This window comes from Crocuta crocuta, unplaced genomic scaffold (assembly GCF_008692635.1).
Source record: "Crocuta crocuta isolate KB4526 unplaced genomic scaffold, BGI_CrCroc_1.0 scaffold29, whole genome shotgun sequence".
Lineage (NCBI taxonomy): Eukaryota > Metazoa > Chordata > Mammalia > Carnivora > Hyaenidae > Crocuta > Crocuta crocuta.
In genome coordinates, this window is record NW_027533280.1 from 3,334,497 (window position 1) to 3,360,082 (window position 25,586).

General features: G+C 42.8%; 1 protein-coding gene and 1 non-coding gene across 3 annotated transcripts in view; both read left to right on the top strand.

The window, feature by feature from the left end:
* ZCCHC8 (zinc finger CCHC-type containing 8) overlaps nucleotides 1-24,297 on the top strand; it is a 24,817-nt gene extending 520 nt beyond the window's left edge. Inside the window, exons 2-14 of one of the 2 annotated variants that reach the window (XM_077748058.1) lie at nucleotides 1,052-1,094; nucleotides 5,293-5,367; nucleotides 7,106-7,211; nucleotides 8,709-8,786; nucleotides 12,092-12,195; nucleotides 12,315-12,380; nucleotides 12,962-13,022; nucleotides 13,492-13,634; nucleotides 13,922-14,064; nucleotides 16,916-17,037; nucleotides 19,333-19,419; nucleotides 19,726-19,843; nucleotides 22,485-24,297. In XM_077748058.1, coding sequence (XP_077604184.1) covers nucleotides 1,052-1,094; nucleotides 5,293-5,367; nucleotides 7,106-7,211; nucleotides 8,709-8,786; nucleotides 12,092-12,195; nucleotides 12,315-12,380; nucleotides 12,962-13,022; nucleotides 13,492-13,634; nucleotides 13,922-14,064; nucleotides 16,916-17,037; nucleotides 19,333-19,419; nucleotides 19,726-19,843; nucleotides 22,485-23,269 — 1,931 coding nt within the window. In that variant the 3' untranslated portion in view covers nucleotides 23,270-24,297. Of the gene's footprint in view, nucleotides 1-1,051; nucleotides 1,095-5,292; nucleotides 5,368-7,105; nucleotides 7,212-8,708; nucleotides 8,787-12,091; nucleotides 12,196-12,314; nucleotides 12,381-12,961; nucleotides 13,023-13,491; nucleotides 13,635-13,921; nucleotides 14,065-16,915; nucleotides 17,038-19,332; nucleotides 19,420-19,722; nucleotides 19,844-22,484 lie in introns of both variants that reach the window. The other variant, XM_077748057.1, reaches the window with a different exon arrangement.
* On the top strand, nucleotides 5,987-6,121 carry LOC144218227 (small nucleolar RNA SNORA9). Its single transcript, XR_013331087.1, has one exon. It is a non-coding gene; the product is annotated as a small nucleolar RNA SNORA9 (small nucleolar RNA).
* Nucleotides 24,298-25,586: the final 1,289 nt, after the last annotated feature.

A 25,586-nucleotide genomic window follows, 5' to 3' on the forward strand; every position in this document is an offset into this window, starting at 1 on the left:
CCTGGACTGCGCTCGCTCCTCCCGGCCCCCCGACGCTGGAGCTGGTTTTTAGGGCTTTTTTCAGACTGCTAGATTATAGACTGGCCACCACTTCCCTCCTCCTCTCTAAAGTCATTATCCGATTTTATTCTTTGCAGCCAAGCTTAAGTTCATGCAGTCGGGCTGTAGTTATAGATCGGGATATAGTCGGATACTCAGCCCTTAGCCTAGATCTGTTTTGTGGAGCCGGGCAAAAGCTATAGGTCCTCGGATCTGTAGAGTTGGGGGTGTAAGGATTTGAGACATGCACGGAGACCTAGTTAATTTCCCGGTTAAGATTGCGGATTCGTTTTAAAGCTCTACGACTTTTCCGTGGTTGCAAGGGTCTGAGGAAAACGCGCCAAGTAAGTTTCCGTTTGGCTTAGTTACGAGACTAACCACAGCTTTTCTGGCGAGGTTTGTTAGGATGTTTATTTATATTCTTAGAGGTGGGTTGTTGTTGTTTTTTAACTGTATGCAGATGACTTCAGTTCATATAGTTTTCCGTTTAAAATGAAACCCTGAAAGCGGTTGGTAAATCGTTTTTCAGGTCTGATTTCTTTTTTTCCTGATGCCTTTTCCCTTTACATTTTAATATGTAAAACTTCGAAATGCAGAGAAATTGAAAGGACTGTCCTGTGAAGATCCATAGTTTCCATCCTAGATTCTGCCCTCGTTGACAGTTTTACTGTATTTGGCGCCTATCATGCCCTTTCATAAGTGAATTGCTGTTTAACTTTTGATGGGGAACGTTGTTTGAATAACATTTTTGGTGGTCAGTCGCTTTTGAACTCTATGACCTTATCTTCGGATATCCATGTTGGAAGACATGAAAAAACTATTTTTATGTTTAGGTTTAAATGCCTATCCCTGCAGCTGAACAGGAGCTCTGTTAAGTGTATCAATCTCGAGATATTTACGGGTCTTTAAACATTAATAACATTCTGACACCAAAAGTGAAAGTGAGTAGTTGAGTTTTATGTTGTTTATGATGCTGTTTGATGAGGGCTTATATTCCTTAACAAGTAATAACATCAGGAACTTAAAAGAAAATTGAACATTCTGACCCGACCGAGGTATGAGATATTGCAGTTACACTATCGTTGTCTTTTATTTTTTATCCTGTTATTAATATTTAGCTGTAATTTCTTTGTAAAAAGAATACTTAGGATTTTCGTATTTTATTTGTTCAGCATACTCTGAAGAAATCATTAATGATCCTTTATTTATTTATTTAAGTTTACTCTTTTTTTTTAAAATTTTTTAATGCTTTATTTATTTCTGAGAGAGAGACAGCGTGAGCAAGGGAGGGTCAGAGAGAGAGGGAGACACAAAATCTGAAGCAGGCTCCAGGCTCTGAGTTGTCAGCAGAGCCCGGCACCGGCCTCTAACCCCTCCACTGCGAGATCAAGACATGAGCTGACGAGTCTCACAACTGCATTAAATTTTTAATTTATTTGTTATTTTACGGGGGAGGTTAGCTAGATTTCTTGCAGTGATCATTTCATAACATATTCAAATATTGAGTCATTTTGTTGTATACGTGAATAACTTTTTTTTAAGATTTGGATTTTTTTTTTTTTTTTTGAGTGAGAGAGAGTAGGTGCAAGTAATCGGGCAGAGAGAGAGAGAGAAGTGGGACTTACATTTTACCTGCAGTGGGACTCCAGCTCACCCCAAACTGGGGCTTGTGCTCAACCGAGGTGGGGCTTGAGCTTACCAGATGTGGGACTCGAACTCATGAACTGTGAGCCTAAGTCAGATTCTTAATCACTGAGTCACCCAGGCACCCACCTGAATAACTTTTCAGCTGATTTAGTGGGTAAAAATATTTGTGAAACACATCTAGAAAATTTTGACTTCATGTTCAGAACAAACAGGTTTGCAGCCTAGCTGTTTTTATTCCACAAACATTTCTGGAAATCAGAATTAAGATTACAGTATTACTCTAGCTGAAGATTTATTTATGCAGTTAAAGTATGTTCATAAATAGAAATGATGCAAGATTTCATTTTAGAAAGAGAAATAAGTATGCTTTTGAGGAAAGGACAGTGAGTAGATTTGCTTTCAGACATCTGATTTAACAGATAGAAAATTAAATGCTGGTGTCTCTAATAAAAATTTATCAGGTCAGTAAATCTAAATATTTGTTTAAGTACAGATTTATCATGGGGAATGATGTCAAGTTCTCACATTTGGGGTGCCTTGATGCAGTGGTACATGCACTTTTTTGTCTCTGGTACTAGCTGAACTAACCGGCTACTTTGGTGACTAAAGGTTTAAAATTTCAGAATTTAGATGTATTTTGGAAACCTCCCAGTGCCCTACCTTTCTTCCTCTATTTGAGCACACTTTGTGGATCTAAACTCTCTTTTGCTTAGATATTAAATGTATTGACTATCACTGGGATTCCTCGAAAATCATAATTTAAAAAAAATATTTAAGTTTATTTATATGAGAGAAAGAGCACTAGTGGGGTAGGGGCAGAGAGAGGAAAGAGAATTCCAAGCACACTCCCCACTGTCAACGCAGAGCCCGATACAGGACTCAGACTCACAAATTGGGAGATCATGACAGTTGAGATCAAGAGTTGGATGTTTAACCGAGTGAGCCACCCAGGTGCCCCGAAAATCATAATGTTTCAAAAAAAATTTTTAATGTTTTATTTATTTCTGAGAGAGAGCATGAGCAGGGGAGGGTCAGAGAGAGAGGGAGACACAGAATCTGAAACAAGCTCCAGGCTCCGAGCTGTCAGCACAGAGTCCCGTGTGGGGCTCAAACTCACGGACCACAAGATCATGACCTGAGCTGAAGTTGGACGCTTAACCAACAGAGCCACGCAGGTGCCCCTAATGTTTATTTGTTTCTGAGAGAGGGTGTGCATGAGTGGGGAGAGGCAGAGAGAGAAGGGGTACAGAGGATCTGAAGCAGGCTCCCTGCTGGCTGCAGAGAGCCCACTGTGGGGCTTGAACTCACAAGCTGTGAGATCAGGACCTGAGCTGAAGTCAGACACAACAAACTGAGCCACCCGGGTACCCAGTTTTTTTTAATATTCAAAGATAGGAAATCACACTTTCCATAGAGTTGATAATTTAAACAAATATCCAGTTACAAAAAATCATCATAGGCTTTGCCAATACATGAGGCAATCATTCGTATCCTAAAAAAAGGAATAAATTTAAAAATTTCTTTTAAAATTTTTTGCTTTTCCTGTTGTCGAACTGATAAAGCATGCTACATAAAACTTAGAAAAAAAAAGAAACAAAATTACTTAAATAAATTTTATCCCCCAAACCTCTTGGAATAATTCTTATTTTTGGAACTGTTGTGATCAGAAGTTTCCTTTTTGTCCAGTAAACATTAATTTTTGCTTTATATTAATGAAAAATTTCAGATGTATGGAAAACGAACAGTACTTACATTTTCCTCACTTAGATTCAACAGTTAATATTTTGCCATATTTCCTTCTCGCATATACCCATTGTACTCTAAATATTCCAACATGTAACTTTTTAGAAACAAGACTTTTTCATTAACTGGTATGGTTTTCTTTTTTTCTTTTTTTTAAAATTTTTTTAAAATAATAAAAAAAATTTTTTAGGGTTTTATTTATTTCTGAGAGAGAGAGAGAGCGAGAGTGAGCAGGGAGGGTCAGAGAGAGAGGGGGACACAGAATCTGAAGCAGGCTCCAGGCTCTGAGCTGTTAGCACAGAGCCCGACGCGGGGCTTGAACCCACAAACTGTAAGATCATGACCTGGTCGAAATCTGATGCTCAACCGACTGAGCCACCCAGGTGCCCCTGGTATGATTTTCTTNCGTGAGATCATGACCTGAGCCGAAGTCGGACGCTTAGCTGACTGAGCCACCCAGGTACCCCCCTGGTATGATTTTCTTGATAACACTCCTAGCTCAGTCCATATTCAGATTTCCCCAACTGAATGTCTTTATAGCCGATTGTGCAATTTGGACTCCAGTCAAGGAGTCGTGCAGTTGTGTGTGGTTTTTATTTTTAATTTTTAAAAAAATTTTTTCACATTTATTTATTATTAAGAAACAGAGAGACAGAGCATGAGCAGGGGAGGGGCAGAGAGACACACACAGAATCCAAAGCAGGCTCCAGGCTCTGAGCTGTCAACACAGAGCCGGACGCAGGGCTCGAACCCACAAACTGCGAGATCATGACCGGAGCTGAAGTCGGACGCTCAACTGACTGAGCCACCCATGTGCCCTGTGTGTGGTTTTTAAAACATCACATATTTTTAAAAAGTTTGTACAAATTCAAACAAACTTCTGAACTTCTTCATATTTTACTTTTGTTTCTTGATTTGATCAATTCCAAATATAGAATTATTTATTTTACATTGCTGTAGAGGTAAAGGAAAAGGAGGCAAGTGGGAAGAGGAGAAATCTGAGACTCCACTCTTCAGGTTACAGCCAGGATATGGGATATTGTGCATCGTGCAGGTTTTAGAGCCACAGCCACATTCTCTCTTTCTCTCTCTCTCTCTCTCTCTCTCTCTTTTTTCCTAGTAGTTGAAAATCAAATCCAGGGACACTATACTTTTTACATCTCTGCTTTAGACTCTGGGATTCAGAATAGTGGAATGTGCTCTGCCCTCCAGGCAGCTGAAGTATTTCCTTTTCTTGTATATTTCTAAGCTAAATTCGCTGATACTTTTAGAAATATATTCTTGTAACCTGCTCATTTATTCAGACCCTCCCTTCTTCCAGGTTATAAAGAAATTATCCAGTAGATAAAGAAATGTTTTTGGTTGAAAACTGAAAGATTAACTGTAGTTTTTTAATTTTTTGTGAAATGTTTAAGAAACTTTTTTTAAGATTTATTTTATTTTTGGAGAGAGAGAGAGAGCAGAAGCAGGGGAGGGTCAGAGAAAGAAAATCTCAAGCAGGCTCCACACTCAGCGCAGAGCCCTACATGGGGCTCAGTCCCACAACCCTGGGATCATGACCTGAGTTGAAATCAAGAGTGACCATCTGTCAACCAACTGAGCCACCCAGGTGCTCCCCCACTTTTTTTTTTTTTTTATAAATATGTAAGGAGTACCTCTATGTAAAACCATTAAAATAGGTAAGATTTGATGCAAACTTGGATTTTTCTTGAGAAAACAAGAGTTCTCGGTGGTCCTTGATCTTATTTGTAAAATATTCTATGATCTTTGGTACTTAAGAATTACAAAAGCTATGTGTTTATATATACATGTATGAGTTTTACTTTAATATCTTCTAAGACTATGTTTTAATTTCTATTTTAGTGGAATATTGGTGAACGATACTAAGTTAGATGGACCTTTATTACAGATTCTATTTATGAACAATGTTATTTCAAAGTAAGTGATTTTCCTTTTTCTACATATAATGAGTTAATGTGTTATAAAACATCTTCTATAATTATACTGTATTTATTTGTACTTATTCCATTTTTATTCTTTTACTTAAATTTTAGGGAATTGTGAATTTTTTTTTTTTTTTGAGAGAGAGGATGCAAGTAAGTGAGGAGCAGAGAGAAAGAATCCCACTCAGGCTCTGCACCATCAGCACGGAGCTCTAAGCTGGGCTCCAGCTCGCCCCATGCAGGGCTCGAACTCATAAACCGGGAGACCATGACCTCAACTGACTGAGCCGCCCAGGCACTCCTAGGGAATCGTGATTAAGAGCAAGAACATTAGAGTCTATAAACCTAAATTTGAATCTGGGCCCAGGTCACAACCCTGTCTGCGTGTCAGTTTCCTGGCTGGAAAACAGATACGAGTAGTTCCCACTTTTTAGGTAGCTAAGTGAGTACCTGTAAGAGCCCAATAGCCTCTAATAAAAACAACAACTGGTACCGCAGCAGTAAGTAATATTAGTCTTTTCTCCCCCAGAATCTGGTAACTGTTGGCTCTCTTCAAAGCTTACCCACATAATTTTGTGTTTGTCTGAATGTGTAAAAGAGAGAGAATTAGACCTTTGCAAGCCTTCTGGCATGCTTGGGTCAAGGGTGACTCAGTGCATTCCTGCGGTGCTTACTAGAATGTTCTGCAGTGTTTGGAGGCTTTGCCCCATCCCTTCCGCAGAGCATGGTCATAGACATTTCAGACAGTCGTTTGCCCCTCTCCTGAGTCACTGAATATTGTTCTCTTACTTGCGAGGCAAGGAAAAGAAGGTAACTGCATATGTAGAGTGTTAGCCGTGTGGCAGGCCCATCGCCTACTTTATCTCTGCCCTGGTGGCACGTGCTGCTCTGAAGGGTGGGGACACAGGATGGTGCCTGTGGCAATAGCAAGGTGCTGGACACAGCTGGTTGCAAGCACTGTCATCACCATTGGATTTGAATCAGCGTCCGCTCTAGCTCACGGAAGTCTCATTTATGCACAATATAGCTGCCATTTTGCCTGCAGAGATCTCCGAGTGTCAGAGCTAAAGAGACCTAAAAGATCAAGTCTGGTGGAAGGGCAGGTTGGGTGGGTTCCGTGGGCACCTCCTGAACCTAGCGCTGACACATATTTGATGAACGTGATCCGTGACCTGGAAACCTGGGGAAAGTAGACCTCAGTAGTTTTTCTACTTCATTTTGCGTTTCTGTTGCATTTTGGTGTTTCTTCCAGTTTAACATTTTTATAGTATTTCCTTATGTGTCATAGGGAGTCTCTGGGAGGAAGACGGGAAGAATGTATTGGCTGTCTTTGCATTGCAGAAAAGGTGGCGAGGGCAGAGACCAGGAAGGAAGCCCTTCATTATGTAGCCCCTCTACCTCTTTTGGATTTTGAACCATGTTTTATGTAGATTATGTATTCAAAATTTAAATATGTAAAATTTATAAATAAAAATCCATCTATCCTCAGCACAGATACTTGCCACTGTTACATGCCAAACAGTGCCTTAGGTTACCATAATCATTATGTTAGCTCGGCAACAATGTATATATTTTTCTGAGGAATAGGTTCTTGACTGTTACAGTCAGTGATTTGATAAACCTCTGAAAATCAAGTTAACTGCATTTACTCCTGACATCCTCTAATAATGGGTAAGATTTCAGTCTGTTCTATGTTTCACTCTGGGTTCTGACTGTTGTGTCCTCTCATGCAGGCAATACCATCAAGAAATAGAGGAATTTGTGTCAAATTTAGTAAAAAGATTTGAGGAACAGCAGAAAACTGATGTGGAAAAGACCTCCTTTAATCTTTTGCCCCAGGTATTTCAAACTTCAGAGACTTTACAGGTTATGCTTTTCACTGCCATCTGTTAGGCCCCGGGGATCCTCTTGTATCAAAATGAAATGAAAATGATTAAGTGCAACCACTGTGTCCTACACCTGAAACTAATATGCCATTGTATGTCACCTCCACTTAAAAGAAGAAAAAACAGGGTGGTTAAAACTGTTCACCTCCCATCCTTCAGCTGGGCTTCCTTCACTGATCTGACCGGTGCAGCCACAGAAAGTCCTTTGTATTGTGGCTCCTTTTCTCGGCGGAGTCCTATTCAGACCTGGCCACACTCAAAATTAGTCTTTTATCCCCCCATTGCTTCTCTTGGACACATGTTTTGGGGCAGAAAATTTATTTTATTTTATTTTTTTAATGTTTTTTATTTATTTCTAGGAGAGAGAGAGAGAGAGAGAGAGAGACAGTATGAGCAGGGGAGGGTCAGAGAGAGAGGGAGTCGCAGACTGAAACAGGCTCCAGGCTCTGAGCTGGCAGTCAGCACAGAGCCCGACGCGGGGCTCGAACCCACGAACTGCGAGATCATGACCTAAGTGAAAGTCGGACGCTTAACCGACTAAGCCACCCAGGCGCCCCCAGAAAATTAATTTAAAAGCAGAAAAAAAAATCTGTATTTCTGGAGCTTATAAAAGATGAATTCTTCTTCTCTAAAACCAACAGGTTTACATGCTATCCTACTTTTCCCCTTTGCTGGTTGGAAAAAGCCGGTAGCATGCCCAAAGAATCAGAAATTTCACTATGTGAATATTAGAGCGTGAATTTTTATTTTGAAAAATCAGAATTATGATTTTTGAGCTTTTTTTTTTTTAATTAAGATTTAAGGTAAGTAGAGTCTGTCAGATAAGGATTGTTAGCTGTGTATCCTGAGAAGTTAGGGAACCGTGTTCTGAGTAATTAAATTTTTATCACCGTAAGCTTTTACGTCTCTTAGACAGTTTTTAAAGATTCAAAAAACAAAATACATTTAACACTAAACACCATACCGAATATTACTTGAGTTTTGAATCAAGGAGCACGGCAGAGTTTTGTAGTGGTGTGGGGTCTGTGAGAGTTCTATCATCAGTATTGACCACTAATGTAAAATCGTAAACGTTTTAATCTTTCTGGTTATCTGATATTAAGATAGTCTACTTTGTCAGTTTCAGCATTGAGAGTTTAAATATTTGTTCAATTTAATACATGAATTAATACTCAGTAACACGGAAGTCAGAGTGTACGCAAATGCTTCAGAAGGTTCTGTCTTTTGTATCTTTTATAATTTTTAAATTCTCCTGCTTGTGAAATTTATCTCGTAAACGTCTCTAGCTTCCAAATTTACCCTGATTGTGACAGTGATGAATTCAGAACTTTATATACCTTAGTGGTATGTACTAGAAAATAAAGGGAGGTGTTTAAGATTCTAATATTTGAAATTTGTGGAGTAATTAAAAATTGGTGACCTCCTGTAAGTGTGTTTTCCTTTGCCTTAGCCATCTAGTGTTATGCTACAAGAAGACCATAAAGTGGAAGAATCCGGTGCCATTAAAAACAACAAGGAAGCTTTTAGTGTAAGTTTGGACATTTTAGTTTTGAATCCTGCAGATACGTGTTTCCTATCCTGTGTCCTTTGGGTGGCATTGAAATGATAAGGTGGTATAGCCATGTGTCATCAGACGATCACCATCCTTTCATGAAATTGGTTACAAACAACAGTTTAGGCTTCAGCCTCTAACTAGTATGGTTTGCTTTCTAGTAACTACTGCATACGTAATAGACAGACATTGAAGGACTTTATTTTTGTCCCGACGAATCTTTTCCTTGGGTGCATTTTCATAAACGCAGATGACAGTCTGGAGCGCGTGCTTGTTGCACGTACAGATGGGGAAGGATAAGGAATTTTACAGATGGCAGATTGGAGATTAAAAATGTTGACAAACTCAAATGGTAGGTGAAAACTAGAAGCGTAACAGGGGTGAGCCTTCCCTCAGGCCTGTCGGTTCCTCTGCAGAATTCAGCTGTGTCAGTGCAGTGTAGCGGTGTGATTTTGCAGCCTCGTTCTTTTCTTAAGCAGATGATGTAATCCTGGATCCTGTCCAGGGCAGGCTAGTTTTCATGTGTGGAGAGTGACGTGCCCATGAACCCACCACAGCCTTAAGGACCTGGGCTGCTAGGACGGTGATGAGCCCACAGCGTTACTGCAGGATATTGACAGGATAGCGTGTCTCTGCAGATGTGGCCGAGGCGTCACGTTAGATCACTCCCTGCGGGGCCCCACCGGGGCCAGTGACTGCCCGGACCACAGGCAGGCACAGTGCGACTCAGCCGTCGGTGCAGACTGCTGTCAGAGACTTAATGAAGTGGTAGGCCTCATTTTAAAAAAGCAAATTCCACATGACTGAGAGAGGTCAAAGACCGAGATGCCGTCAGGGTGCTCTAACGAAAGAATTTGAACTACGTAACTTTCCGTGTCCCTTCTAACTCTAGGGTTCTGGGCCACAGAGTGGTCCCTGCCTCAAATGTGGGGACTGTTGTGTATTATTACTTTTGTCCTTTAATAAATACTGATAAACATCAAAAGCTCCCTTGTCAGGGACCCTTCTGGGTTCCAGAGACAGCAACGAAAATAAAAGGACAAAGTCTGCTCTCATTGAATTAATTCTAGCGGGAGAGGCAGTGCTCTGAGGAAAATAAATGAGGGTAAGGAGTTAGAGGCTAACTATGGGGCATTTGGTTTGTATGGTGAGTAGATAGTGACAGCCCCTCTGAGCCGAGACCTGAATAAATAGAGGGAGTGAGCTATCGGGCACTGAGGGGTATCCCAGACTCCAGACAGTAGGAACGGTGAGGAAAGCCCTGGAGCAGAAGCAGACACTGACATGTTGCTCACTATTTACCGAGTACTGTTCTAAGCTCATTACAGATACTGCTCATGAAGGTACTATTAGTATTCTCATTTCACAGATGAAGAAAGAGATGTGGAGAGCTGAGTAACTTGCCCTGGGTCCCTTAGCTAGTAAGTGACAAAGCCAAGGTTTGAACCCAGGCCTTCTGTTTCTGGAGCAGAAGATGGAAATCTTGCCTCAAAAGCGATAGTAAGGACTTTGGGTGTTACTCTGAGTGAGAGGAGAAGTCACTGGAGGATTTTAAGAAATGTGACATGGTACGACTTGAATTTTTAAAAGAGCTGGCTTCTCTGTGGACAACAGTGTGTAACTCTGCTGGTTACGTGAGGAAGCTAGAAACCGGTTAGGAAGTGACTGTTAATCTCAGGTGAGAGAAGAAGGCAGGTCAGTCTAGAGGACCAGGGCTGGACGTGAGCGGTGGTTAGAAGCTGGATCTACCTTGAAAGGAGAACTGATCAAATGTGTTGACGAATTGGATGTGTGGAACGCAAAAGTGAGAGAGTCATCAGAATGACGGTCTGAGCAGCTGGAGGGAGGTCCTTGCCTTCCCTGTGACAGGAAAACTGGCCAGAGGCACAGCTTGGAGGGGAATGGGAATCCGGTTAAGCTTTAAATACGTGAGTTTGCATGTCCTAGACACCTGTCAGTTGGCAACTGGAATATACAGGTTTAGAGCTGAGGCAGAACTGGGTATTTGAGGGCATTCCATATACTTGTACTTCATACCATGGGCCTGGTGGACAAATCACCTCGGGAGTGCAGGTAGAGAGGGGGACTGGACCGAGTCTCACAGGACACGGAGAAATGAGAAGGATTGGTCAGCAGGGTAGAAGGAACACTGAGAGAAGGGTGTCCTGGAAGCCAGAAGAAGTGACTGTCCTGTGTCACTTGTGGCTGACAGAGCTGAAGACTGAGCCGTCCACTGAGTTTGGCTGCATGGTGATCATCAGGGAGCTTAGCACCATGAAGGGGATGGAAGCCTTCCCAGATGGAAGCCTCTCCCAAGAGAGAATGGCAGGACCATCTGAGGAAAAAAGTGGGGGACTGGTTTAGATTAAAAGATTAAATCGACAACATCTAAATGCAACATGTGAATCTTAAATCCTCACTTGGAAAATAAAAGCCTAGAAAAGGCATTTTGGGGACAGTTGGGAAAATGGAGTATAGAATGGACACAGATGATATTAAGTTATTTAAACTGTCTTAGGTGTAGCAGTGGTATTGTGGCTTGTAGGCCAATGTTCTTGTCTTCAGAAGACCCGTCCTGAAGTGTTTAGGGATGAAGTGTCACAAAAATAGTCTGTCGCTGGTTATGTATGGAAGCTGGGAGCCAGTTAGGAAATTACCATATTAATCTCAGGCGGGAGAAGATAATGGCTTAGACTAAGGTGAGGGTGGTAGCTTACCCCCTCCCACTGGCTCAGTAAAAAGTAAGTGTGTGTGTGTGCGTCTGTGTGTGTGTGTGTGTGTGCGTGCCTGCGTGCAGGTAAGGTATCAACAGTTATTGAATCTAGGAGAGTAAGTATCTGGGTGTTCGCTGTACCATTTTTCCAACTTTTCTGTATGAATTCTCCCCCCACCAGGATTAGAGGGAAAAGAAAAGAGTGAGCGGGAGGGGAAGGAAATAGTAAATACTTTACTGAATTGTCTGCTGCCAAGGGAAGCAAAGAGACGGGTAATTGGAGGAAACATGAAAGTTTTTATTTCCGAAGTCTGAGGAGAGTGCAGCTGATGGTCACGATCTCCTGGAGAGGGAAACTCTGTGACCTAGGAGACGCACGGGCATTTTAAAGAGAGAGCTTTTTACTTAATGCCTCCAAATCTGGCTCCTTTAACCAGGGAGTTGATTATGACTTCTAATCATTTCCTCCAAAATTAAAGCGTTAAAACAATTAATCATAGTCTTACATTATTTAATGTCTTTTTTTTTTCTGCTTAAATAGCAATATTTTTTGACTTGTTTTCTGCAGGTTGTAGGAAGTGTCCTGTATTTTACTAATTTTTGCCTTGATAAATTGGGGCAACCGCTTCTAAATGAAAACCCTCAGCTTACCGAAGGATGGGAAATACCTAAGTATCCTACATAGTGAATGAAGATCTTTTATGCATCTTGCCATTAAGTTCACCTTTAAAAAAAAAAATGACCAAATTTTGCAGACTATGATAACTATTCCTTAATAAAACTCACTAAAGGTACCAGCAAGTCTTCAGCCACATTGTTTCTCTAGAAGGGCAAGAAATACAAGTAAAGGCAAAAAGGTTTGTGTGGGGAGTTGTTTTTTGTTTCCTTCTTCTTTTTAAAACTTTTTTAACCAAAACCTTTTAGCTTGAAAAATTAATATTCTTTATTGCTGGCTTACTATAAAGAAGTTACAGATTGAGCTAGAGTTTTGATATCTAGACGTATTAAGTGTTTAAGTCAGTCATCTGTTTATTGGAACTCATTGGCTCACGCCTGATATGCTGGGGTGGGTGGAAAGTTTCATTGTTGCTGTCGGGTCAGTTGCTGTCTTATAACCATCCGCCCCTTCCCGAGCTACCTAAACGAGACGTAATCTGTTTGCCTCGGTTCTTCCGTTATCAGTCACTGACAAAACCCAGAGGTGACAGGTTAGTCGGGAACACAAGGGTTCTTGGTTACAAGACCTGGATAGAAGTACTATTTGTTTAAACCACTGAGTACGGGAAGTGAACGTGTACTCACTGTTGCAGATAATCATAATCTGTGATCTGCGTGCTTGCTTGTCTCTCTGAGACCCTGTGCTGTCATAAAGAATTGTATTGATTTGCTTGTATGTCTTCATTTACATGATGCAAATCTTTGTTTTTTGACCAAATAGGCCAAAGCCTCACTGTTTCAATTGTGGTTCTGAAGAACATCAAATGAAAGATTGCCCAATGGTAAATTTTTCTCCTATAAAAAAAAAAATCTTTGAATTAGAGCTTTCTAATGTTTTCAACACATTTCTGGCATTGTGTGAGATGAAGAAACTTGCTGTGGTAACTTTCTTTTGGTCCTTGACTTTGAAGCTTTTCAGATTTGTGCTTAAAGTTTAAGACCTTGGATTTTAACAAAAATAATAAAAACTTATTACAGTATTCTGTATTTGAGATGAACGAAATATGAGAGTTAAGTTTTAGAGTTTATTCTCAAAACTTGATTTTAGGTTAAGATAATAGTGAGGTGATAAGAAATTAAAGTGACTGCCTCTCTTCCTGGCTTATCTTCCTGATATTTCCACTTGCTCGTTCCGTATTAAAACTGGAAAAATCTGAGTGCTTGACCTGAAACAGAGTGCTTGGTTTTATTTGATTTCCGAAGTACTTCTAAAGTGCTCGTTCCCGTTTTTCTCATCCGCGTGTGCCCCAGCCGCGGAACGCCGCTCGGATAAGCGAGAAGCGAAGAGCGTATCTGGACGCCTGCAGCGAGACGAGCAGCCAGACTTTTCAGCAGCGGTACCACGCGGAAGAGGTGGAGGAGAGATTTGGGAGGTTCAAGCCCGGAGTCATCAGGTACCGCTGTCGTTTTGGCGGAGAATGTCATTTCGACTCCACCGGCATTTGGAATGTTCCGTGTCTCCGGAGGGTGATGGTCGGTGGGCAGCGCGCAGACGCTGCGACTCCGTTCGCTCAGAAACTTCCACTGCCGTCTCAGCCGTGTCTCTGTTAAGCCTGTGTGGCTTCTGTGTCACCATGTGGCGCCTGAGACACAGAATCGTTTTAATGCCTCGGGGACGGTGGGTGTTTTAATCCAAACAAGAATACAGGAGCTTTTTTCTTCCTCTTTTGTTTTCCCGTAGCGAGGAACTTCAGGACGCGCTGGGCGTGACCGACAAGAGCCTTCCGCCTTTTATATATCGAATGCGCCAGCTGGGGTACCCGCCAGGGTGGCTCAAGGAGGCCGAGCTGGAGGGCTCCGGGCTCGCGCTCTATGACGGGAAAGGTATAGCGTGTGAGGTTAGATGAGTCGGCCTCAGTGTTACCGTGTGTGTGTGTGTGTATGTGTGTGTGTGTGTGTGTGTGTGATGAAAGAGTTATAGAAGAGTTATAGTAATATCTGATGGGAATGGCTGGCTTGTTCAGTGTGTGCTGAGTGAACTAAAAAATATCACGATGGTGTTCCCTTTGTTTTGTAAGGAAGGAACTAAAACCTCATCGAGAATTAATCAGCTGGCTATCTGGACCTGCCCAGTGACTGTGCAGGCCCAAGAATCAGCTCTCCACCTGGTCCTCATAAGCTCTTGCTTGGCTCAGAAGTGGTAACAGAAATCTGTTCATCAGTGAATGCCAGGAGACCTAAAACACAGGATACATAAATCCTCTCATAATCTAGAATCCCTCTCGTAGGTGTCTACTCTAGATGAATATTCACACCTTTTCACAAGTAAAATATGTGTATGTGTTTTTGTAGCATCGACTATGATAATGAAAAATTGAAACCAACATTAAGACCCTAAAGAAGAATGGCTAACTAAACCATTGTAGATCTGGGCTGGGGAATCCCTGCAGTAGTTAAGGAGTGAATGGAGAGCAATTGTGTGAGCTGACATGATGAAATCTCTGTGCAATACTGATTTCTGACCACCTTACCTATGATGTCGTTCACCTTACATTAAAAAAAAGAATTCCACATGGATGAAACAGTGCTCTCTGTTTTTTCTGAGGACTGATTTACATAAAAAGTATTTTTTTAATGTTTATTTTTGAGAGAGAGTCAGAGTGTGAGTGGAGGAGGGGTAGAGAGAGAGGGAGACACAAAATGTAAAACAGGCTCCAGACTGAGCTGCCAGCAAAGAGTTTGATGTGGGGCTCGAACCCACGAACCATGAGATCACGACCTGAACCAAAGTTGGTCACTTAACCGACTGAGCCATCCAGGCTCCCTGAAAGTATTTTTTTTTTTTTTAATGTTTATTTTTGAGAGAGAGAGAGCATGAGCAGGTAGGGGTGGGGGGAGAGAGGATCCATAGCAGGCTGCTCACTGACAGCAGAGAACCTGATGTGGGGCTCAAACTCACAAACTGTGAGATCATGACCTGAGCCAGAGTTGGACGCTTAACTGACTGGGCCACCCAGACGTCCCCCCAATTAGATTTTAGATTCAGATTCATTGAAGCCTTTCCTGACCACCTTAAGTATATCTATCATTGTCCTGCCAGTCTTTATCACTGGACCCTGTCTGTTTCTTTCATGTCCTGTACATTTATTTCTCTGTTCTATTTCCCTATTTCTATTTCCCCAGCTAGACGGTAAGGTTTGTAATTGCTAAAACCATTCCTATTTTATTCACCAGTACATCCCCTAGCATGTAGCACGGTGCCTGCAATATGGTCAATGTTAAATAAATACTTCTTTAAAAAGTCTTCACCAATACAATAGACTCAGCAGTGGTGATTTCCCCCGAGAAGGAAAGAGGATTGGTCTTGAGATTGTAGTTTATCTCTAATGCTCTAAATCTTTTAAAAATGAAAATGTTTCTGTGTATTTATTTTTTTTAATGTTTTATTGATTTCTAGGAGAGAGAGAGAGAGACAGCGTGAGCAGGGGAGGGTCAGAGAGAGAGGGAGGTACAGAATCCGAAACAGGCTCCAGGCTCTGAGCTAGCTATCAGCACAGAGCCCGACGCGGGGCTCGAACCCACGAACTGTGAGATCATGACCTGAGCTGAAGTCAGATGCTTAACCGACTGAGCCACCCACGGGCCCCTCTGTATTACTTAGATATTTAAAAATATTTTTAAAAATTCACCAAGCTGCTCCTTTTCAATTAGTGCCAAAGAGGTATATAGGACAGCCCTTTTTAACATATCCCCAGGGGCGCCTGGGTGGCTTAGTCCGTTAAGCGTCCGACTTTTGCTTAGGTCATGATCTCGCGGTTCGTGGGTTCGAGCCCCGCCTCGGGCTCTGTACTGACTGCCAGCTCAGAGCCTGGAGCCTGTTTCAGTCTGTGACTCCCTCTCTCTCTGACCTTCCCCTGCTCATACTGTCTCTCTCTCCTAGAAATAAATAAAAAACATTAAAATATATATATATATCCCCAGGTCACGCAGACATTCGGGAGGTTTTCTGTAGGTGCTTGCATTTCTCTAGTTTTCTCTCTCTTTTAGTTCGATTAGAGATTCTTTGGATAAAAGTTGTAGATGATTGAAGTCTTTTAAGTGTCTTTCAACTGGCTCAGCCACCCTAAGTCTGTTTTAATCTATAGATACCCTTCCTTGTTTTTAACAAAACCAGATTTTGTCCTTTCGGGTTTTCAAGCTTTTGGTGATGCATCCCCGTGATGTGTTATTTTAGGTGTAATAAACAACCACAGGATATACTTCATAGTTTTCAAAATAATAAAGTTCCCATGTATCCTTCTCTCATCTGTACTGTGATTTTGTGAAGTGGTACGTACCTCTTCAGGTTGTGGTGAAGGTTAACAGTTAATACTTATAAGCCATTTAAAACACTCTGTGGGACATAGTAAGACTGTGTAAGTTTGTTTATTAAATAAAGACATTGGAATTGAGCATCGAGCAAGTCGTCAGGTCAGTGCAAACTAGACTTCTAAGCACCCCTGGAAGAACCCAGGTTTCCAAGATTTTCAGTATTTATTGTCAAAGTATTCTGTCCACATTGTTTAAAAGTTCTAATCTAATGATTCAGAAAATTGTGACTGAAGCCATTCTCAGAATAATTATTCTCAGAATAATTCTGTTGCCTTGAATAGAATACTTTCCTGGTATACTTCCGGTCTGGGGAGGGATCTTTATTGGCATCTAGCAGTATTAACCCTCTGATGGTCTCTTACAGATGGTGCTGATGGGGAAACAGAAGCTGGAGAAACACAACAGAATAAAAGTGTCACTTACGATCTCTCGAAATTGGTAAACTATCCAGGTTTTAATATATCTACTCCCAGAGGAATTCCAGATGTAAGTATCCTGTGTTTTTGTTCTTCTGGCATATGACATTATTATTATAAGGATTGTTCAGAACATTAGCTTATGTAGCAGTTACTGTGATGTAAAGAACTAAATGTGTTACTTGTTAGCTATGTGACTTCCTTTATGTTGACTAGAATCTTAAGTGATACCTTGTGTTCATTTAAAAAAATTTTGTTCAGATTCATGCCCTACGAAAAGGAGCTAGAAATGATTAGATTCTATAAATCTAAAACTCTTCTAAAATTAAAAGATTATGTTTTAAAAACATGGGATGGTTTTGAGGCAGTATTCTAAGTTCTTAGGAATTATTTGGAAAGTAAATTTCTGCCTTTAATAAATTTAAGTTAACATAACTCCTTTTCCATGCTGTAACTCCTTTTCTGCTTTTTCCTCTTTAAAGTAAAATTTCTCATTCTATAGGAGAATGGTTTCTACATTTAGTCTTTTCCAACATTCATCTTATGTTTCAAGACTCAACAATGACCTGTTGTGATGATGGTGGCTCTTTTTTTTTTTTTTTTTTTAAGTTTATTTAATTTGAGAGAGAGCGTGCACATGTGCATGCCCAAGCCGGGGAGGGGCAGAGGGAGAAGGAGAGCGAGAAGCCCAAACAGGCTCCGTATTGTTAGGGCAGAGCCTGACACGGGGCTCGAGCTCCCATGAACCATGAGATCATGACCTGGGCCAAAGTCAGGTGCATAACCGACTGAGCCACCCAGGCACCTGGTGTGGCGGTGCATAAAAAAATGCATTCTAGGTGTTCTCAGGAATTGGGAGGCAAAGAAACCAAAGGTCTGAACTTGGAGTCTAGTGAACAGATATGAGGACAAGTGTGTAATTAAGAGCTAAACTGCGTGACACAAACCATCAGTGCCTTTGGAAATGGTCCCAGTACCAGCCGACCTCAGAGTCCTCTGGGGAGTGCTCCATAGAAATACACTTTTTTAAAAAAATTTCTTTTTCTATTATTATTATATTTTTTAAGTTTATTTATTTCTCTTGAAAGAGCGAGAGAGAGAATCCCAAGCAGGCTCTGCACCAGCAGCAGTGAACCTGATATGGGGCTCAAACTCACAAACTGCAAGATCATGAACTGAGCCAAGACCAAGAGTCAGACATTTAACCAACTGAACTACCAAGGCACCCCTTTTTAAGTTTGTTTATTTTTGAGGGGGAGAGGGCCAGAAAGAGAGAGGGAGTCTGATGTGGGGCTCGAACCAGTGAACCTAAGAGGGGACCTGAGCCAAAGAAGTTGTATGCTCAACTGACACCCACCCAGGCACACCCTTTATTTTTATTTTTATTTTTTTTTAATTTTAGAAAGAGTGGGTGTGAGCTAGGGAAAGGGATAGAGAGAGGGTGAGGGAGTCTTAAGCAGGCTCCATACCCTGCACAGAGCCCAACACAGGGCTTGATTCTACAACCCGGGGATCATGACCTGAGCTGAAATCGAGTCAGTCGTTCAACTGACTGAGCCACCCAGGCACCCAAGAAATGCACATTCTCGAGTCCCACCCTTAGACTTAACTGACTTGACCCTGGAATCTGGAGGTTTGATAAGAGCCCAAAGTGATTCTTCTAGAGAACAGCTGTTGCAGGTGCTCTTAGAGTTGAGAGAGGAAGTGATGTTGAATGTAAAAGATGAGTGCTGGGGATGGAAAAGGAAAGAACAGAAGCTAGAAAGTGGTAGGAGAGGGGAGTCTTGAGGGGCCCTGTCAGCTGGGCCAGTACATGCAGGGTCGGGGAGAGGGAGGCAGGAAAAGAGTCTGCTCGTCACTGCCTGCAGCTTCTGCTTGTCTTAGGTGGGGCCTTTTTGGGCCACGTGATTTTGTCAAGTGAGCTTTTAGTGTTCAGTTCTAATCATTTAAAAAAATTTTTTTTATTAATGTTTTTTATTTCTGAGACAGAGAGAGACCGCGTGAGCAGGGGAGGGTCAGAGAGAAAAGAAGATATAGAATCCGAAATAGGCTCCAGACTCTAGGCTCTGAGCTAGCTGTCAGCACAGAGCCTGACGTAGGGCTCGAACCCACTAACTGTGAGATCATGACCTGAGCCGAAGTTGGACACTCAACTGACTGAGCCCCCCAGGCGCCCCACAGTTCTGATCATTTTGCAGGCAGGGTTGGTTGGATGTTTGGGGTTTTTATTTCTTCTTCAGTGTACCGTCATTTTCATTAATTCCCCAGAAAAGGAAATGTAATTTGAGATCTCTGTTTTATAGAATCTCCAAGTATGATGTTTTCCAAATAGGGGCTTGTTTTTTCCTTCTTTTTTCATCATTAGGAATGGAGAATGTTTGGGTCCATACCCATGCAGGCGTGTCAGCAGAAGGAGGTGTTCGCCAATTTCCTTACTTCTAACTTCCAAGCGGTAAATAGCTTCTCTGGGTGAGGTTGATAAAAATTGGTTGCCTTTTGTTTGTGGGATTTTATCACTCAGTAGCATCTTCCTGCTCTCTGGCTCTGCATCGAAAGTACTCTGTGCGTTCTGTTCTAAAGTACTCTGTGCGTTCTGTTCTGTTCCGTTCTGTTCTGATGCGTCCAAAGGAAAAGGGCGGCTACATTCACCATTTACCTGCACTTAGCTCCAGATTGGTTTTCTGCGGGGTGGAAGGGAAGGCTTGGACTCTTCTTTGTCTACCCCATTAACTTGTGCGTGGCTGGGCCCCTCCAGCAGCCGAGTATGAGGTCTGGCAGCAAGAGGTCTTCGTCCCAGTCCAGCCCGAGCAGTCCAAAGAAGCAGAGGAAGGAGAGCAGTTCAGCAGCCTCCCCCGCAGACATGGAGCTCGACTCAGGTGGGTTTCCTCCTGTGGTCTTGATCTCACTGAGAAGGTGGAGGGAATGTGCACGCTCCTGAGTTCCAGGAGGAAAGCCGGGCAGGTTATGAGCACTAATGAAATGCTTTGATTCTATACTTGGAGATGAGAGCGACACCCCCTCATACCGATAAAAGGTATGGTGGGAGACAGCTTGGTGTGAGGGCCAAGCGGGCCAGTTAATGGAGTTCCTGAGTCAGGAGATCCTCGGCTCTGGGGCAGAGGTGAGCCAGGCTTTCCCAGTGATTCCTCCCGTTCTTCTGACCCCTCCCCGGAAAGTCACCCTCCTTCCTGTCCTGGAAACGCACAGTGGAGCAAACACCTTGTCCTCTGGTTTCCTCTGGCTTTTTATTCCCTTAACCCTGCGGGCTTAACCATGGAAGCTGGGGCCGAGCAGGACTGTGATAGTCCTTCTCAGCAAGTCAGTAGACGCCCCCTAGAGCTGTCCACGCTTCCTTTGGGCTTCCCCTTAGGACTGCTGGGGAGTAGTTTAGGTTTTGCCCCCAGAAAGCTCTGGGATGAATCAGAACTTTATGTTAATTTGATAAACTCCAAACTACTCTGAATCCCAGACTGAAAACTCACTCCTTGCTCTGCTTCCCATCCCAAATTGTACCCAGCTACTTCAGTCCTTACAGCTGCCAGATGTTTTGAGGTGAGGTGAAATGGCAACGTTAAGATAAAATAAATGTTGGGATGTTTGGGTGGCTTAGTCTGTTAAGTATCCGACTCTTGGTTTCGGCTCAGGTCATGAGCTCACGGTTCATGTACTGGAGCTCTGTACTGGGCTCTGCAATGTCAGCGCAGAGCCTGCTTGAGATTCTCTCTCTCTCTCTCTCTCTCTCTCTCTCTCTCTCTNCACCCAGGCGCCCCGGAATAAATAAACTTTTAAAAAAGGAAAAAGAAGATAAAATGAATGTAGATACCCTAATAATAAGATACTATTAATATAAATTGCCCTGATTTGATTGTAAGGGATTTACCTTTCTTATTTCCAAATTCCCAGGGAGAATTGAAAGGTGACAGATTAAAATCCAAAATCAAAGCCCCCAAACCATATTACCAGATTTTTTACTCGGCTTAGTTTCAGCCTTAGGGGTTCTTGATGCCATAGTAGAGTTCACATGCCAGGCTTTTGGTACCTACAGCCTGACAACAGCATCCATTCTCAGTTCTTTATTTTGCCTGACACAGTGCTCAGTCTCACAAATCATGAGATCATGACCTGAGCTGAAATCCAAAAGTCCAGTGCTTAACTGATTGAGCCACCCAGGCTCTACCCACCCTTTTTTTTTTAAATATATTTTTTGAATTTGCCTAATTTTTAAAACCTATACTGTTTTGGATACCTCTACTAGACCCTGAGGGTAGGAAGATTCATGAGACACAACTGCTGCCCTGAGTTTCCACTTGGGCATGCAGAGCTATAAACGCCATTTTAATATAAACACGGTGGCCTGTGGTGACCCATACTGAGCCCCAGAGCTGGTTACAGGATGTAATAGTGTCAGAGGGGACAAACCATGCAGCCGTGCTGGATGAGGTGGTAGAGCCCTGAGCAAGAAGGACTTTGAGCTGCATCTGGAGGGATAAATTCAGGGACTTACCGTGGAGATGAGCAGGGTTAGGGCATCTGAGTCCGTGGGAGATGCAGATGCAGACGCGTGAGACATCACAGCACACTGGTTCCAAATCAGAGTGACACCTGGGGTTTCAGCCCTGCAGAAGAAATGACATGGGGCGAGCACGCAAATGCGTGGTCATGGAGGCCTTATGAGGCTCAGAGGAGACCAGCCTTTGTCCTGATGGGAAGCACTGAAGGTTTCTAATGAGGTGGGAAGGTCAGTGGTCCCAGACGCACGCTTCACAGAGATAATAGTTTGGAGAATGGACATTAGGAAGAGGGGTCCAAAGCACAGACGACGCCAGAATTCCTGAAATAATGTCTTGGCCATGACAGTCTGCAGGAGAGAGTAGGTCCCCGGGAGCCAAGGATTGGGGGTGGGGTGCAGAGAGAGAGGAGGGGCTCTCCAGTGATTAGCAGGTTCTGGTTAAGAGACTTCAATCAGATACCACTGGTGGTACCATTAGTGAGAAGAGCACAAAGGAGCGGAGTTCAGATTTGAGGGAAAGGTCGGATCTGTCGCATCTGGGCCATATAGTGGTGATGACCAGGGACCCACGAGCTACAGGAACCCACAGTTGAGGCAGGCAGTCTGGACTAGACGTGCAGAAATAAGCCAGAGTGCGCCCCACCCTGTTTCCTCAGTTTGGGCTCCTGCAGCCCCGCCAGCCTGCATTTCCAGCCACTGTCCCACCACGCTTTTCCGTGAGCCCCATTCTGCGGTCCCCGCAGACAGCCTGGGGATCGCTCTCCACCTCCGTGCCTTCGCTGCTGTTCCCTCACTCTGAAACCCAGCACACGGCAAACAGGTGGATTTCCCGGTGCCAGCAGAGCCTGGCACTCCCTGCGGGTGTTCTTTTCAGGTGCTGATGATTCAGGAGGGTCCAGGGCATCCCCTCTCCGGCCAGTGATCTTTGGCCATTGGCTCTCTGGGCGCACCTGAGTTCAAAACCAAATGCTGTGACAACTTGAAGTATCACAACTTTTTTCTTTCAGATGCGGAGGTCCCACACGTCTCTCCAAGCGGCGAAGCATTTCAGTTTCAGCCACCACTGCCCCCTGGCACTCCCCCTCCTCTGCCCCAGGGGACTCCGCCGCCCATCTTCACCCCTCCGCTCCCCAAGGGCACCCCACCGCTGACTCCCAGCGACTCCCCCCAGACCAGAACAGCGTCGGTAGCTATGGATGAGGACTCCCTGACTCTGGAAGAACTCGAAGAACAGCAGAGGCGGATATGGGCCGCCCTTGAGCAGGCCGAGAGTGTGAACAGTGATTCCGATATTCCTGTTGACACACCTTTAACTGGGAACTCGGTTGCCTCTTCGCCTTGTCCAAATGAGCTAGACCTCCCCGTCCTGGAGGGAAAAACCTCTGAAAAGCAGATGCCTGAAGAGCCTGAGTTACCAGACACTTGTACACGGAAATCGGAAGTTGAACGTTCTCTGAGCCCAGACTCTGAGCCGACATTGCTTTGTCAGAAGGAAAAGGAAGAGTCTACTCAGATAGACTCTAAAGATGACGCCCTTCTTGATAATGGCGGCATTGTGTCAAACTGTGACATGAGTAACGGAGGCAGTCAGAAGCTCCTTCATGTGGACACCAGTCCCTCAATAGCCGCTAAAACTCATAGTCCTGTACCTGACATGAGCAAGTTTGCAACTGGAATAACGCCATTCGAATTTGAGAATATGGCAGAATCTACTGGAATGTACCTCAGGATAAGAAGCTTGTTAAAGAACTCTCCCCGAAACCAGCAGAAAAACAAAAAGGCTTCTGAGTAACTGCTTGACGTAGCGCCAGGAGCTGTTTACTTGTCTGTGACTGTGTTCTGTTCGTTGGCACCAAACGGAGATAAGTTGTTTTCCTCTTCGTCCCTCCCATGTTTAAGAATCTATCCAAGGCTTAACTGTGGCCTTAAGTCAGGCCTGTTTTAAACAACAGAAAGACTGGACTTGCTGGCTCACTATATTTTATTCTTATCGCTAAAAACTTGCGGGGACGGGATGTAAGTACGAGCTGGTTTAGAGATAGTTTGTTAAGGTTTATACTACTTTTGGGTTGTGAGTGTCTGTCAGGAGTGATGGTTTTTATCTGTCTTTTGTACATTGTTTTCCCTTTCTACATTTTGCTAATTATCCTGTATATAAGTTTAATAGATCACTTTTTAAAAGAAAAAAATTCTAACCATTTTAAATTCATATTTCAACTCTGACAACCAAATGAGAAAAATCAGGGATGAGCAGCTTTATCCCATTTGGGGTATTTTTGTAAGTGATTTACACACATCAATTTTAATAACACTTTTACTTTTTTTGTAACATCATTCTTCATATAAGTTTGCTATACAGGTACGTTCATCTTTGTGTACAAAGGTTTAATAAATTAGCTTTCATATACATAATCTAAGACTTTGAATACAAAAAAAGTGCTTCACAGTTAGTGTACCCAACCGTGTAAGTTTGGAAGTAAATTATGTGGTTGCAAAAATTTGTGGTAGCAAAGAAAATCTAGGAAAATGCAAGTTTGAGTGTTTTCAGTGTTATTTCAGCCTTAACTATAGAGACAGCAAAATCTTTTAAAGTACTTATTTTGGGGGAAAAAAAGAGGGCAGCTAGCCTTTGTACAAAAATAACTTTCTAAATTTAAACCTTAAGATAATTAATGGATAAAAATAAAAAGTAGACATAAATTGCTTTTAATTATCAGATATATAAGAAGGAGATGAACTCTGTTTTTTTTGTATTTAAATGGAATGCCATCACATTGTTACATTCGCATCCCTGAAAATAAACATGTAGCTGATCTTGAACTTTTAGCCTCAGGTAGTGTGATCTTGCTCTCAGGCCAGCAGAGGGAGCCAGCGACGGTCATTCCAGACCATTCCAAATTTCCTTTTCATTTTGAGGATTTGAATAGCCAAATTTACTCTTCTGTAAAGAATAAAGGGAAAGACTGTCATATGAAAGGGGCAGTTTATTTCCAAGGCCCTCACAGAATGTGCTAGAGATTGAGTAAAATGTTAAATTCGTCTTGGCTTTTTTCTCAGAGTTGAAGTACATGAGAAGGTTTGTGTAGTGCTTTTAGATACATTATCTTACTCTATTTTTGTCAAGTAAATGTGTTGTCACCACTTAAGTATGTGAGAGGAAACCAGTGGCCTTGAGAGTTACAGGGACTTGTCACTGTAGAAGTGGTCTTCAACTAAGGACCCGCACCTTCCCTAAATCACAGAAGGAGCTAAGTGCCCCTGTAAGAACTGCACCACAACACCAGAGATACCTAGCAGCTCTCCCCGTAGCGGAAGCCACGGTTCTCATGTTAAGGTGTTTTGTGGCATTGCCCCATTTTCACAACCCCCATATTAGGTAGGTGGGGTTAACTTGACATTTTAGAGGAAATGCCTCAGACCCACAGCTGGTAAGTCACATAGTGACCCTAACTCCTGGGCGTGCTGACCCTCGAATCCACACTTTGAACCACCGTGCTGCCTCCTTACCGAAAGCTCTGTAAAGGCACTGGTTTCTTCAAAATTAGCTTCTGTTTTTCACTTGTTCAATTACTTACTGAGGACACAACTCATGTTGTTCTATGTACTTTGGGGCATTAAAATGAGAAAATGATAGAATCTGCTTCAAGTAGCCTGCACACTAGCAGAAGATGGTGGCTCATAAGCATGAGTCTTATTTCAGCCTTAACTATAGAGACAGCAAAGTGGCCACGTGACCAGGGCGAGGTCCTGGGGCCATTTGGGAAGCAGGAGGAGCAGGGAGGACTGGCCTCAAACACATGGGGCTGTGGGCTTGCGTGTTCATTTGAAAAGTACTTAAAGACTTCTGGAAAGAGATGGAAAGAGAAGAAACTTTGAGCTAAGCCTTAAAGGGGAGGTAGAAAGGGGCACCCAGTGGCTCAGTCGGTTACGTGACAGGCTTAGGCTCAGTTCATGATCTCACGGTCTGTGGGTTCAAGCCCCGTGTCGGCCTCTGCTGGCAGCTCAGAGCCTGGAGCCTGGTTTGGATTTTGTGTCTCGCTCACTCTCTGTCCCTCCCCGACTCATGCTCTGTCCCTTTGTCTCAAAAATAAATAAACATTAAAAAATTT